Raw genomic sequence first — 15578 nt, forward strand, 5'->3', positions numbered from 1 at the left:
TGTTAAACTAATTTGACGGTAGTTTTAGGATAGTTATCTATCTCCCTCCTTGAAAATCGTTATCACATTCGCTATCCTCCAGGATTCTGGTACTACACCCGTTTTTAATGGCATGTTAAACAAGTTGCTAAGGGGATACTAAGTTCTTCCTTACATTGCTTTAATCCTCTGGCAAATATCTCATCGGGACCTGGCGACTTATTAGGTTTTAGTTTGTCTATTTGTTTACTAACATAGTTACTAGTTACTACTATCTCGCTTAATTTATTTTCTTCACTATCTTTGTAGATAGTTGGTGCCTCGGGTATCATGTTTAGATTTTCGGTTGTAAAGAGTATTATTGCTTATTTCTTCGTCTTTATCAGTTAGTTCTCCGGTATCTTTTTTTTTTTTTTTTTTTTTTTTTTTTTTTTTTTTTACGGGGAATAGCCGACGTGGGCACAGGTCATCGATCCACAACGGGGCCTAGGGGGCGAAAAAAAAAGAGCAAAACGAAATTAAAAATATAAAAGAAAAAGATTATATTAATCTATACCACGAAGATGCCGGAAAACCATCTTTTTGAAATGAGACAGATTGTATGTGTATTGAAACAGAAGAAGGCAGAGCATTCCACAGTTTGGCTGTGTGAGGAAAGAAGGGTGTACTATAACAAGTTATTCTAGTGTGACCGACATCCACAGAGAAAATGTGGGCACCTTGGGCAAGACGAGTGATACGAGCCCACGGCCTTGCCGACGGTACACAGGATGCCAAATCTAAGATACGTAATTCAACATTCGTGTATTTTGTAAACACGCTCAAGTAGCAGCTTTAATTAAGGTAGGTAATGAAGAACCAACAGTTATTTTAAATTCATATATTTATTCACGACAAGTAAGACAATTGACCAGGTGATCATATCTCCATACTGTGACCTATTTTGAAGGAGGTAAACAAACGAAAATTACGTCTCTATTACGCCATAAATTACTTGAATAATATCCACCTGATCTGACCGCGGGAGTCCACACGTTACTGGACAGTCCCATGAGCCTGACTTCAGCGCCCGTACCCGTAGCTGCGGCCACCTCTAGAACCATAGCCACTACGGATACTGACTGTTGAACTTCCTCCTCCGTATCCACCATATCCACCTCCGTAGCCATATCCTCCAATACCAAATCCTCCAAATCCACCGCCGATACCACCATAACCACCGTAGCCGCCGCGAGATCCACCGTAGCTATTGCCATATCCACCACCATTTCCACTGTAGCTGCCACCATAACCACCGTAGCTACCACCATATCCGCCATAGCCGCCTCGAGATCCTCCATAGCCGCCTCGAGATCCTCCATAGCCGCCTCGAGATCCACCATAACCGCCACCATAACCGCCACCATAGCCGCTACCATAGCCGCCACCATAGCCGCTTCCATAGCCGCCACCATAGCCGCCACCATGGCCGCCATAGCCATAGACTCCCATACGACGGACAGTATAACTTGTACCGGAGGCTGAAGCTTTTGGATTGGCTAAGACAGTCACCATGAGGCCAGCCATCACCACCACCATCACCACCATCATCACTATCTGTAAACACAAGACAACTGTGTAAAAATAACTTACACACACTCAACAATAATTTACACACACTCAACAGTAACTTACACACACTCAACAGTAACTTACACACACTCAACAGTAACTTACACACACTCAACAGTAACTTACACACACTCAACAGTAACTTACACACACTCATCAGTAACTTACACTCACTCAATAGTAACTTACAAACACTCAACAATAACAAGAATGTGAAATGAAAAGATAATCTTGCTGGGCTCAATTCATTACCAGCTGTGGCTATAGACTTAACACATCATAACCACCAGCTGTTCCCTACACCTCCTCCCCCCCTTCAACATCACCATCATACATACGGATTTACAGAACATCTTGACGCTCTAGTAAGTCGTTCTTTCCACAAGAGAGTCACAGAAGACAATGTCCACCATCACTCCTCGTCACACCTTATATAACAGCACCTCGGTATAGTTAATTACTACCTGTGACTTAACCACTAATAACTAACCTCCATACACCTGGTTGTGACACCTGTGTGAACTTTAAAACGAGGTGAAGATTTTGGTCTGTTACTCCCTGTGTGATAAACGGAGCGTGGAATAAACACGGTGAAATATTATGTTATAAATCGTTATATGAGCGTGTGTGTGTGTGACACACACACACACACACACACACACACACACACACACAGTACAGTATCAACACCTCACAGCCATAAGCAGCTCCCAGAGTCAGGTGGAAACCAATTACTTAACAACACTACCATCGTAGCCTTTCTCAACTCTATGATAAAAACACATCAAAAACTTGTTATTGCAACTACTAAGGCGGTCACTTGTAAGTTATTAATATAATCATGTTTGTAATCTGTTTATAATGATTGTGTTTAAAATTCGTGTTTCATTATGTTGTCTCATGGAGTAAGTTACTATACAATGATAAAGGATTAGTGTTTATTTACTTGTTTATTGTGTTAATGATAATTTTTATATGAACAACAACAATAACACTAATGCTACTACTATTACTACTGCTACTACTACTACTACTACTACTACTACTACATTATATGGCCTCCAGCCTCCCCCAATAGCCACACCTTCGCCGCCATTTTATTACCTTAAAATTAACTATCCTGATACAGAAGTAGCTATCCTAGCTGTGTTGAGGCAAAGCAATGCAGACCTCAGCAGAGAGAAGGACAGTCGATATCTCATCCAGGCTGTAACATAACTTCTGGGCTGCTGCTTCCGTTCAGATAACACCTCCGCGAGTCTGGCGTAGAAGCATCTTGCACTTGGTCCCATCCCACCAGAGGTTGTGAACACTAGAGGAGTGAAGCTGCCTTGATCAACGTTCTGAATTCTCTCCCAGTAGGCCCTTATCTTGTCGTTCTCGTTCCTCCTGTGTGCAGCATCGAAAGCTAAGTTACGGTGACATGCGGCCATGGAATAACAAATCCTGATGTCGAAGAAGGCTCGCTGTCCCCGCGTCCAGAATCCTCGAGCACTTTCGTCAACTCGGGCTTCGTTGGATGTGTTTGGAGTCCTATGTTGGAAATTCTCACTGTCCAATGGAAGGAGGGTCGGTTCTACTGTGACATCACGACAGATTTCCTTCAACATATTTGCTGTGAGATCCCTTACTTCGTCATGCCTCATGCATATGAAGCCCCCTTTCTTGCATACCATGGTGTGATCGACGTCATAGGAAGAGCCACACACGCATTGGGAGGGCAAACCTTCTACTGGCCTACCGTTCCTTAGAGCAATGGCATCTACTACTACTATTCTTTTATAATGTGGCCTCCAGCCCCCCCCCAATAGCCACACCTTCGCCACCATTTATTGCATTAAAATTAAATATCCTAATACACAAGTAGCTACCCTAGCTGTGTTGAGTTAGTTGAGCCGCAGATCTATGCGGCATTCAGTGATTTGTGCCTCATAGTCAATATCTGTAACTGTTGTCGGCTTTGAGGTCGAAGCTCTCGTTCCCCTGAGGCAGAGCAAAGCCGACCTATTCTTTTTATTATGTGGCCTCCAGCAGCTCCCAACAGCCACACCTTCTCCACCACTTTATTACCCTAATATTATACATCTTATTACAAAAGTCAGTTAAGTCGCAGATCTATGCGGCCTTCAGTGACTGTTGCCTCAGAGTCAATATTCCGAGAGAGAGAGAAAGAGAGAGAGAGATAAAAATCATACCTGGCTCTCTACTTCACAAGCAGGTAAATCATTAAGACCATTAGCACTAAAAAAAATACAATTTAATTTCACAAAATTCCACAATATACTGTACCTCTGTTGGACAGGTAATTTGTATAATGTCGCTACCTGAGTAATATTTTTTTAGAAGCAATTTGTAGCTTTTTTGAGGTAATGCTTTAAAATCACAGGTATAGCATTTTGTTTATATGCGTAAGTCATGCGTATTGAACTTTCATACTTAAAATAATATAAAATTCTAACTGAACGCTTTTGGGTACTGTTTTAAGTCATGGGTAATGTCTTTTTTGTGTAATATCTTAAGTAACAGGTAATATTTTTATAAGTAATATTACAATTGACAGGTAATGTCGCTTTTGGCTAATAATTTAAGACAGGTAATATTTCATGCAACAGGTATTATCGCTTGCCTTAGGGTAATATTCTCAGTCACAGCTAATGTATATTTTGTGTAGTATTTGAAGTAAAAGGTAAAATTATCTTATAATCAGAAACGAAGCATAACGAACCACCACACCTTGAGTTATTTTGACACCTGTGTGCGCTGAGAAATTTTCCACCAGGTGCGGTGAACCAAACTTTTCCCAAACACTGACTGACCTTACACACTAGGAAGTTTTTCTCACTGTTCACCTCAGCATGTACTGGTTAGCTATTTACTTGTGGTTAACGCTCTTGTAACAGCTGAGTAGTGTACTGGTATATAAGGTAGTGCGGAAGGGAAGGTTGGCAGTGTGTGTTGAGACTTGCTGGTATAGAGTCAGCTGTAAGACATCGACATGATCTCGAAAGCCGTGAGTGAGATTGATGATGGATTGTGGGTGTGGTGAGACTAGCTGGTGATGGTGGTATATTGAGACCAATTGATCGTTATTAAGACCAGATGAATAATGTTTCATTGGTGATTTTGTTCTTCGCTAGAGACCTGAGACCTTGTTCAAAAGAGAGAAAACTGTCATCTGGATGTCATATGTTCAACCTGTGGCGGAGGTGTCAAGGTGAACAACATCTGTCATGAGGGAACATAATTTAACTCCTATAACACATTACTGATCTATTTCATGACTTTTAAGACGAAGATTTTTTTTTTGTGGTACTATGACCTTCATTTATCTGCAATATATTCAGTAAAAGTTCATGGTGACTAATCTTTTTTCTCAGGTATCTTTCCAGGAATGTAAACTTACTTTTTCTTCTTTAATTAAACATTTTTTTCTTTATTAAGCAAATCTAAATAACTGTACTTGCTTTGATATTAAGAAAAGAAATTATCTAAAATATAAACATCAGTAATAAAAGTCAAATTATTTAATCATCACACAAACATGTTTTTTGGGTACTGGACAAACTATTCCTTCCTTCAAATATCCACATTGATATTTTCTTTTATGGCGAATATTCAATCGTATAATCTTCTAAGTCTCTTATTCCTTGTTTCATATTCGCCTACAATTCGATTAAAAATTGTCATAAATATCTTAAAAATTTTGCAGGTCACATTCAGTATCTGTGTACTGTATCCGTAACATGGTTTGTTTGTGTGACGGACGCACGGACACACATACAGACAGACAGACAGACAGACAGATTTATTTGGCTCAGACTTTCACTAAGTATTAGATCACAACTCCTCATCACAACAATCACATATCATAATAACCATTTACAATTAATATATTAAAATTATCAATAAACGGTTATAATTATCTGTTGTATTAATTTAACAAACGAGCGACTTGGATGACGTCTATAAACTCTTGGTATATTCTTACATCTCTTTCCCTTGATATATTGATTATTACACTCTAGAATAACATGATAGTCATCCCCAATAACATTATAACCACATTTAATACAAATTATCTCTTCTCTTGGAGTATCTACCAGTTACATCGGGTAATCCTGTATTGTTAGCTCAAAGTTACACAAGATAGATCTGAAATTTTTTAGGTAACTTTATTATATATTCTTCAAACTTAGAAATAGTTTTATAAGTGACATAGCTGCTACATAATGGTGTACTATTCAGGTTAGTATACCACTCAGCAATCCATTGATCTTTTAATTTTCTTTCAACAGCATTTTTTAACCATATTGGATTATATTGGTTTGGCATTATCCATATTCCTGACATTCCTCAATTATTTAGTACATATCTAATTTGATTCAGCCATGGAGAAATAAATCTACCCTCCTATTTTGACTTACAAAGGCACTGATACATAATATAGCTCAGTTTGTTCGGTTTCTCATTTATTACAGATGGTTGTGGTGGTGGTGGTGTTGATGGCTGGACTCCTGGCGACAGTCCTGGCTAGTCCTGTCGCCACGCCCTCAGGAGGTGGAAGTTACGGCCACAGGAGGTCTGGTTACGGTGGATATGGTGGCGGCTATGGAGGATATGGTGGTTATGGTGGCGGCTATGGCGGAGGCTATGGAGGATATGGTGGATATGGTGGATATGGCGGTGGGTATGGTGGTTATGGTAGTGGCTATGGTGGATTCGGGCGCGGCTACGGTGGATATGGAGGAGGCTACGGTGGTGCCTATGGCGGCTACGGTGGTGGATATGGTGGTTACAGAAGCAGCTATGGTGGTGGTCATGGCCGTGGATATGGAGGATACGGAGGTGGATACGGATATGGCCGTTGAGGTCGTCATGGTCAAGGTGAATAAAACTTTGAACTGACAAACTCTCTCTCTCTCTCTCTCTCTCTCTGATAATTAATTTCCATATATTACATTAAAAAACATACCATTAGACTCATAAACAACACACAGACACACTGATCCGTCCAGGCACAAAATATACTTCTAGTTTCACCGTAAAATAAATATCAAACAAAAAAAGTTTCCATATTTTGAGTCACGTGTTTGTTTGTATATATTTGTTTAGTTGCAAAAAATTCAGGCAACAACTGGCAGAACCATCCACCCAATTATTTCCAGTATGATCGGAGGTTTATTTCTCACTTATTACTCTTAGATGTCAACGATAATTTACGCATTTAATCATCCAAATCATACCTAGTACATAATTTTCCTTCCCCAAATATAATGAAAGAGATGGTGTGGTAGATAATGATGGGAGACAGTTATTTGTATCACGTACTGAAGGGATCGTGTCGTAAGTAAGTTGGCACGAACGAATCTGATGACATAAGTGTTGAGAGCAATTTAGGGAGAAAGGTTGTATTTTGTATAATTTGTGCGTAGTTTGAAAAGGAAATGTGTATGTGTGTGTGTGTGTGTGTGTGTGTGTGTGTGTGTGTCGCTTTCGAGACTCAGGTGTGTAGAACAGGTAATTAACGATAATAATCCCACTGGCTAGAGGCACATTATATATATTTATATTGTTTTAATCATTCATGGTAATATAAAAGTGATATGTTTATTATTTGACTTTTACAGATCAGTGCTGGAGGCAAATTGACGACACCATGCAATATCTGTTTATAAATAATAAAGCAGAAATGAGATTATTACTTTTATTACCTTAATGAATGAACCACAGAAAGAAATAAAACGTAGTCTTTTTGCAGTTTCACTCCCAATTGGGTTTGAGCAATTTTGGGTCACCAGAAGTTATATCTCGCCTATTTCAACAGCCTTTTGTAATTCCACGTCCGTTGTAATTGGATAATAACCGAGATGGTAAATTCACGAAGGAAATTTACGTGAAATTGGAGTCACCGCGTGTCATCTGTTGGTTTACCAACTGCTGACTCGCTCGGTCTGAGTGTACTCTCACGCTCACAAACCCCCCAAAATTACAACATAAAGCTTCAACAAAGTTGCTTTCATTGGTACCAGATATTAAAATAAGTATTTTCTGTTTATTATGGCGGGGGTCTGGGGTGGAGCCTTTGGGTAGGAAGTTAATTAAGGTTAGGTCTGGTTCTATGGGGAGGGGGGGAGGTGATAACTGAAAAACGACTCATTTCCGACGGAAATGAAGGTCAAATTCGAATGAATCACACCAAATACCATTGGGAAAATTTAAATTTCTAGTCAAAACCTAATTGGTAATGAAACTGCAATTTTCCTGAAAAAGAAACCATCTTAGACCCATATGATGAAAGTGAAAGTGGGTACCATAGGCATAACTGCCCGTTTGGGACAGTGTGGATACAGCCCAAACGAAAAATCTGCAGTGGAGCCCCACAACAGGCAGACATGCTTACAGAGTCTGCATTAACTGACTGGCAGAACAACCTACAGTCTCGGATCAAAGCTGGTACCTCCCACAAGAAGAAAACGGCTGCACAGCACAAACTTCGCACTCTAAAGAGTGAATGGTTGAAAAATAAAGCATGTGAAACGCAACAACTTGCAGGTCAACACAAGATGCACGAATTTTTCAATTACACTAAAATTATTTTTGGCGTAGCCCCCGTCCGTTCATTTGACAGTAACTCGCTAATTAAACACGAAGAAGACATCCTTTAGCGCAGGGAAAGAGCACTACTACTCACTACTCGACTGAAACACCGATGTGGATGTCTTGATTATCCAGCAGGTCCCTCAGCACCCAGAGCTGACCCACCTCAGCTATCCTCCATCCCTGGATGAGGTAGCTACTGCCATCAAACAGATGAAAAATAACAAAGCCTCAGGGCCTGATGGAACCCCAGCCGAGGTGTATAAAGCAGGAGGACCTCTACTTACCAGCCGTCTCCACTCTCTCCTGGAGAATATATGGGAAAAATGAGGAAATCCCACAAGCTCTTAAAGACGCCTCCATCGTCAATATTTATAAGAACAAGGGAGACCGGTCAGACTGTGGCAACTACCGTGGGATCTCGCTGCTCTCCGTAGCAGGCAGATTTATCGCCCAAGTCTTCAAAAGCAGACTTCTTCCTGAGATGGAAAACTTCTTCCCAGATATGTACTGACACCAACTCTCTTTTCTATTTTCTTGGTTGCCTTCCTTACTCGTGCCAGTGCCAATTTAGCCGGCGGGGTGAACATAAAGTTCCGGATGAAGGGACTTTTCAACAAAAGACATCTCCAGGCAGGAGCAAAGGTGTCAGCAGCTTCCATTTCTGAACTGCAGTATGCAGACGACCTCACCCCTGTCGCTCACACTGAATGCGGCCTACAGGAGATCCTGCACACCTATGCAGATGCGTATGCACACTTTGGCATTGAGGTGAATGTATATAAGACTCAGATTCTCTTTCAACCTGCACCTAATTCAACCACACCTCCACCATCCATCCAGCTTAACGGTACTACCCTCTCTAATGTTACCCACTTTCATTATCTAGGCTTCCACCTGTCCACCACCGCGGACATCGATGAAGAGATTCAAAATCGGATCAGATGTGCATCTCAAGCCTTTGGCAGACTCTGTACCCGTGTCTCCAGCTGTAGGGAGCTGAAACTGTCCACAAAGTTACACGTATACCGAGGCCTTAGTACACAGTGAGTTGTGTCCAAACTGTTCCAAATGGGATTTCATTCCCACTCGACTCTCAATTCCTTTTTCTGGTAAGACTCACATTTACTTACATTGTTTAGTGTGTAAGACACACCTTCTCTTATTCTAATTATTGAGGTTAGGTTGGTTTATGATTTAGGTTCAGTTAGGTTAGGTTAATTTAGGATAGGTTAGGTTTTTCTCTTAATAAAAAAAATACTTCTCAGGTTAATATAAGAACAATAATTACTTCCTATTGTTTTATTGTGAAAAGTTTAGTCTGATGAACTCTTTAACTGATCTGTGAGAGAGTGAGAGAGAGAGAGAGAGGGGAAGTGGTATAAGAGTTACTTGTGGACAAAGACCTTTATTGAGTATATTACAGAGATGATAATATTACCTTAAGCTCTGATGATTGTTGTGTAGTGTAGAAACCGTCTTCTATACACGTGGTTAACGATCATAAATACTGAAGCACCATACATCATGTATAGTTTATACTTCTTTGCCTAATATAATATATAAATTAAGAATATTAAAACAAGATATATAACATTATCATTAGTGTTCTTATCATAACATCCTACTCGGAAATAATAACACTGGTAATCTTACTCAGCGGATTTAGTTATCGTACTCAATAACTCTCTAAGGGTTGACTCACCAGCACAGACATGACTCTATTTGCCGTAACCATATCCATGAGAGTAACCGCCTCCCGCCCCATGCCCCCCCGTAAGGTGGCCGACTGAATATACGCCACCGTGTCCTCCGTATAAACTTCCATAGCCGCTGCCGTAACCGTATCCACCGTAGCCTTGACCATGTCCACCATAGCCGTGACCATGTCCACCATAGCCATGACCATGTCCACCATAGCCATGACCATGTCCACTGTACCCGCTGCCATGTCCATAGTGTGAACCACCATGTCCACCGTGGCTGCTTCCATGTCCACTGTAGCCACTACCATGTCCGTAGTGTGAACCACCATGTCCACAGTGGCTGCATCCATATCCACTGTAGCCATTGCCATGTCCATAGTATGTACCACCATGTCCACCGTGGCTACTGCCTTGTCCACTGCTGCCACTTCCATGACCATAGTATCTACCTCCGTGTCCACCGTGGCTACTGCTTCGTCCACTGCTGCCACTTCCATGACCATAGTATCTACCTCCGTGTCCACCGTGTCCACCATACACTGAGGGTGAGGCGTCAGCGTGGGCCAGGGTGACCACCAGCAGGCCAGCCACCACCACCATCATCATCTTCATCTGTAACATCAAACTCAGGCTTAATGACGGGTCACACCACAACTTCCATCATATTAACGGAGTGGAAATATTTCTACTTCATACACATAATGTTTCGATATACTGTAGGCATAGGAAAATATACATAGAGACTACTGGTATCCCTCCATTAGGTAATTTATGCACATCACTACTACTGGCTTGTCTTAACACAGCATCACCACCAGCAACTGGTTTCAACACAGCATCAACTATAGCTAATCTCACTACCGCAACATAACCAGTCAGACTCTACACAGCAGCTGTTCCCTGACTCCCTCAATAACAGCGGCTGTATCACTCACAGTTTGGGAGATCATGTTGGCTCACTACAGGTGTCCTACTGCCAGTAAGTCACAGCAGACAATGTCCATCATCACTCCCCACCACACCTTATATACCGTCAACACACCTCAGTGTCCCTGGTCGTCACCACTAATGACTGACACACATGCAACTCTCAACATTTCGAATACATGCTTGTGTGATTTTAAGTTTTAATGATCATAGGAAAGTGACCTTGATAACAGTGGAAGCGTTGACCTGTGGTACACCTGATGTCGTGTGATCGTTAGTGTTCTTACCTGAGTATAATCAATATGTAAAATAATCCCATGGAGGCGGCCTGGAGAGAGTTGAAATTTTGGTGATAGTAATGTCTGAAAATGGAACTCAGAAGTATATGAATGTACAGATATAGAGTATAAATGTACATAATTTTTTCTTTCGTTTACCTGTATGTAATATTACTTTTATTATTAGGTGATGCTAAACGTAACATAAAAAAAACGTTTTAATAGATATCGTAGAATTAAAGCATGCAGATATTTTGGAGTACGTTATTATAACTACGTGAAATAACATAGAACAACAACTAAGCAAAGTATAGTAACACTTTCGCTGCATTTCCCACACTTGTCATTTTATTCTGGTTCCTGCCAGACGATTATATTTAGCTTAGGGTAACCTCCCGCGGCCAAATGGTTTATGTGTGTGTGTGTGTGTGTGTGTGTGTGTGTGTGTGTGTGTGTGTGTGTGTGTGTGTGTGTGTGTGTTTTCTACTTCAGAAATTTTATAATAATATGTGAGTCAATTGGGCAAATATTAATAACACCGATAATGTTACAATATAAACACGGTAACATTATTGAAAACGGAATGCCGTGCTGCTAGAAGACTGTTTGAGAGCTTTATGGGTTAGAATACCGTAAGACACCCATATTCATACTTACATAGGGCGGCAAACCTCAGGTTTGCCGGAGTCGCAGAAAAAGCCACTGGAACTGGGAGTTTTCCGAACGCAAAATTTCACGCCTGCTGAATGACCATTTTAAGCTTCCTGAAGTACGGTTTGACCGTGTTCAACGCGTCGGGAAACCCAACTCCTCCCGCCCCAGCGACATCATCACAAAATTCTTATTCCCCTCTGACCGTGACAATGTGTTTTATCAACGCAGTGAGCTGAAAGGCACCACTAGCTTCGTCAACGAGGATCTCTGCCCAGGTACGACTAAAGCCCGCCTACAGCAAATGGACCAGTTTAAAGAAGCCAGGACATAAGGGAAACACGTGACTTTCATTCATAAAACCCTTGTTGTGAGGGATCGGGCAAGTCGACACCCGTCCATTCACCAACTCGCTGTACCAACCCCCTCCCCACTGAGGGGGAAAGAGCCATTGTTGCTATCACCTGTTGAGTTCCCCCCCTCCCCATGCAGGCCAATTCGAGTGCTACACGTCTACCTTCTGTGGTGGAAACCAGCAACCCTCAAAACCAAGTGACAGGCGCCCCTCCCACTCAATCTTGGAATCACCCTCAACAGTACCGGTCATCTTAATTCTGTTGCTTGTAGCACTTGTGAGTAAGTTACCCTCCCACTATTATAATTTTCTTAGATCTTCCCTTTTCACACCTCAGTGACCCTGAGTTTTTACTGTTCCTTTATCAGTATCAATGTTCCTGCAATGATGATGCAAGTGTCATTCCCTTAGATAACAATAAAAATAATAATAATATTAATAATAATATACGGCTTATTAATAGAGTTGCAGCCTGTGGCTGAAAATATAAAAACTTACATTTTATTTAGACATAATGATATGCGTTCAATACATTTACAGGGCTGTACCGTACATAAATCAGGAGTTGTTTATTATTATAACAATAGATGTTATTCTTATATCTATCGGTGCAGGCTCTTATGGACTGAATTTTGTTGCAGTGTCGGACTGCGCAAGGTGGGTGGGGGACTGCCGGTGGCAGGAGGTGGCGATGACGAGGATGGTGCAGTAGTCCACTGCCAAACCTTGCTAGTGCTTGGTGGTTGAGGTCACTAATGGATGGTATTTCCAGGGTGGAGAGAGCGTTGATGTAGCTGGAGTAGTCTGCACCGAGCATGATTCTGCAGGCCCTTTTCTGTACCTTCTCTAGCCGACGTTGTTGGGTGGACTTGAGAGAAGACGACCAGGCTGGTGACGCATACGATAGTTTGGGGAGAATAAAGGCGTTGTAGATAGTCCTCAGCTCTGGCGTGGGTATCCCAAGTGACCTAAGTCGTCGTAGCATGTAGAGTCGGTACGAGGCTGCCTTGATTCTGTTGTTTACATGGGCCTTCCAGTCCAGTTTGTCGTCAATGTGCTAGATCGTATGTGTTACACCCTCTTTACCCATGGTGTCGACACAATACTCCCTCATATCGATCCTGATGCCTTTCTAGAGAACTCATTGGGTTACACCAACCCCAGCTGTAACTATTACTCTCCTGACTCTCCTGGGTTTAGTTCTAGTCTTCTACTACCTCATTCCTTCTCCTTGATTAGCCATAACATCAGAAGTATTCCCCTTCATCTAGATACCTTTTTAGATCAGTGCATATCTTCTATTCCCTAAAAATTTGATGTACTTGGGTTCTGTGAGACCAAACTCACTAACGATATTGGACATTTGTATAACATTCCTAATTATAATAGACACTGCGTCAACACGTCACGAGACAGTAGTGGTGTCGCCCTATATGTTGATATCAAGTATAACACTTCTGTAAGAGATGATTTAAAGGTTCAGGAGGAGTACATGGAGAGTGTTTTCACTGAATTATGTAACGAGACACGAAATATCCTAGTAGGAGTAATCTACAGAAGACCCCCATACTAATGTAAGAAATTTTCTTGATAAATTTTCGGAGTTTATCTCTATCATATGTCCAGAGAGGAAACTTTGCTACATTATAGGATATTTCAACCTTGATCTGTTAGAATTAGAAGAGACACCTCAGTATTAGACCTTCTTGCTACCTGTCATTCTAAGCTCTTCCTCAACACTATAATCAAACCCACTAGAGCAGTGGTTCTCAAACTCGGGGTAATTACCCCAACTGGGGTAAAAACTACATTTTGTCTGGGGTAATATGCTTCTGTTGGCACGGTGGGGTAACCTCGTATTTAACACTTATAACACTTACGTTTGCCGCGTTTGGCAACTCGTGAAGTATTCGCTTCACTATAGATTAAGTCTATAACAGCACTGTAACTGTAGCACTATTATTGATTTTTGTATAAGACAGACTAGAATTGTACACTTGTGTTTTGTATAATACACTTTATTGGAGGAGTAAAATTTGTAAGTACATTTGTAAGCTTGTGTTTTGTATATTAAACTTTATTGAATAGAATTAAGGAGTAAAATTTATAAGTACATTAATTTTATAAACTTGTGCTTTGTATAATAAACTTTATTGAATAAAAAGTAAGGAGTAAAATTTACGTTGGGGTAATTCGAACCTGTCAGACTCTAAATAGGGGTAACACTGGAAAAAAGTTTAAGAACCACTGCACTAGACCATGACGTGGCACCCCTGACATGATTTTTGCTGCCCGTCAGATACTGGAAAAGTGCAGAGAACAGCATCGTGACTTGTACATGGCCTTCATCAACCTTACCAAGGCCTTCGACTCGGTCAACAGGAAAGTCCTATGGTGGACCCTTAGCCGTTTTGGCTGTCCACCAAAATTCAATGCCATTGTGAGGCAACTCCACGATGGCATAAACGGCAGTGTCCTGCACAATGGCACCCAGTCTGAGTTATTCCACATCCAAACGGGGGTAAAACAAAGATGTGTGCTGACACCAACTCTCTTTTCTATTTTCTTGGTTGCCTTCCTTACTCGTGCCAGTGCCAATTTAGCCGGCGGGGTGAACATCGAGTATCGGATGAAGGGACTTTTCAACATAATACATCTCCAGGCAGGAGCAAAGGTGTCGGAAGCTTCCATTTATGAAGTGCAGTATGCAGACGACCTCACCCTTGTCGCGGCCTACAGGAAATCCTGAACACCTATGCACATGTGTATGCACATGTCGGCCTTGAGGTGAATGTATGTAAGACTCAGATTCTCTTTCAATCTGCACCTAATTCAACCACATCTCCACCATTCATCCAGCTTAACGGTACTACCCTCTCTAATGTTACCCACTTTCAGTATCTCGGCTCCCACCTGTCCACCACCGCGGACATCGATGAAGAGATTCAACATCGGATCAGATGTGCATCTCAAGCCTTTGGCAGACTCTGTACCCGTGTCTTCAGCTGTAGGGAGCTGAAATTATCCACAAAGTTACACGTATACCGAGGCCGTAGTACACAGTGGGTTGTGTATATAACTATTACCAAACAGGAGAATATATTAGTATGTCATATGAATCAGACACAAAGGTATTAAATTCATTGATACACAGTCACGTAATTTTTTTTCAAATAATTTTTATTATTTTACAAGTATTTTATATCATTCGAAGACTACCACTTTTAGAAACAGGTAATTTCAGATAATTATGTGAAAGTTAGGCAAAAAATATGTCAGCTGTTACAAGAAGTGTGACACAGATGTTAGTAATGTGTTTAGGAACATATTATACTACTGGGGTGAGATAGAAGGTAAAATATGACAAACATTAGTTTGTGTGAATTACTTTTTACTCGTTGTCAGTGTGCCATACCTCCTTTTACCCATCTTACTTACATAATGTCACTTCTTTCGGTAAGAGAAACAACAATA

General features: G+C 41.1%; 3 protein-coding genes across 3 annotated transcripts; 1 reads left to right on the plus strand and 2 right to left on the minus strand.

Annotated features, from left to right (window-relative positions):
- Positions 1–846: 846 nt before the first annotated feature.
- Positions 847–1986, minus strand: LOC121862583 (TATA-binding protein-associated factor 2N-like). Its single transcript, XM_042360896.1, has 2 exons — positions 1929–1986; positions 847–1575 (listed from the first exon to the last, which is right to left on the minus strand). The coding sequence occupies exons 1-2, from the start codon at positions 1941–1943 to the stop codon at positions 1042–1044; spliced, it is 549 nt and encodes a 182-aa protein (XP_042216830.1). The 5' UTR covers positions 1944–1986; the 3' UTR covers positions 847–1041.
- Positions 1987–4506: 2520 nt separating this feature from the next.
- Positions 4507–7285, plus strand: LOC121862584 (neuropeptide-like protein 31). Its single transcript, XM_042360898.1, has 3 exons — positions 4507–4600; positions 6069–6474; positions 7218–7285. The coding sequence occupies exons 1-2, from the start codon at positions 4586–4588 to the stop codon at positions 6456–6458; spliced, it is 405 nt and encodes a 134-aa protein (XP_042216832.1). The 5' UTR covers positions 4507–4585; the 3' UTR covers positions 6459–6474; positions 7218–7285.
- A 2290-nt stretch (positions 7286–9575) lies between these two features.
- LOC121862585 (keratin-associated protein 6-2-like) lies at positions 9576–10906 on the minus strand. The gene is made up of 2 exons (XM_042360899.1): positions 10829–10906; positions 9576–10505 (listed from the first exon to the last, which is right to left on the minus strand). The coding sequence occupies exons 1-2, from the start codon at positions 10841–10843 to the stop codon at positions 9909–9911; spliced, it is 612 nt and encodes a 203-aa protein (XP_042216833.1). The 5' UTR covers positions 10844–10906; the 3' UTR covers positions 9576–9908.
- Positions 10907–15578: the final 4672 nt, after the last annotated feature.

The sequence above is a fragment of the Homarus americanus genome, unplaced genomic scaffold, assembly GCF_018991925.1.
Source record: "Homarus americanus isolate GMGI-L3 unplaced genomic scaffold, GMGI_Hamer_2.0 scaffold31037, whole genome shotgun sequence".
In the NCBI taxonomy this organism is placed as follows: Eukaryota; Metazoa; Arthropoda; class Malacostraca; order Decapoda; family Nephropidae; genus Homarus; species Homarus americanus.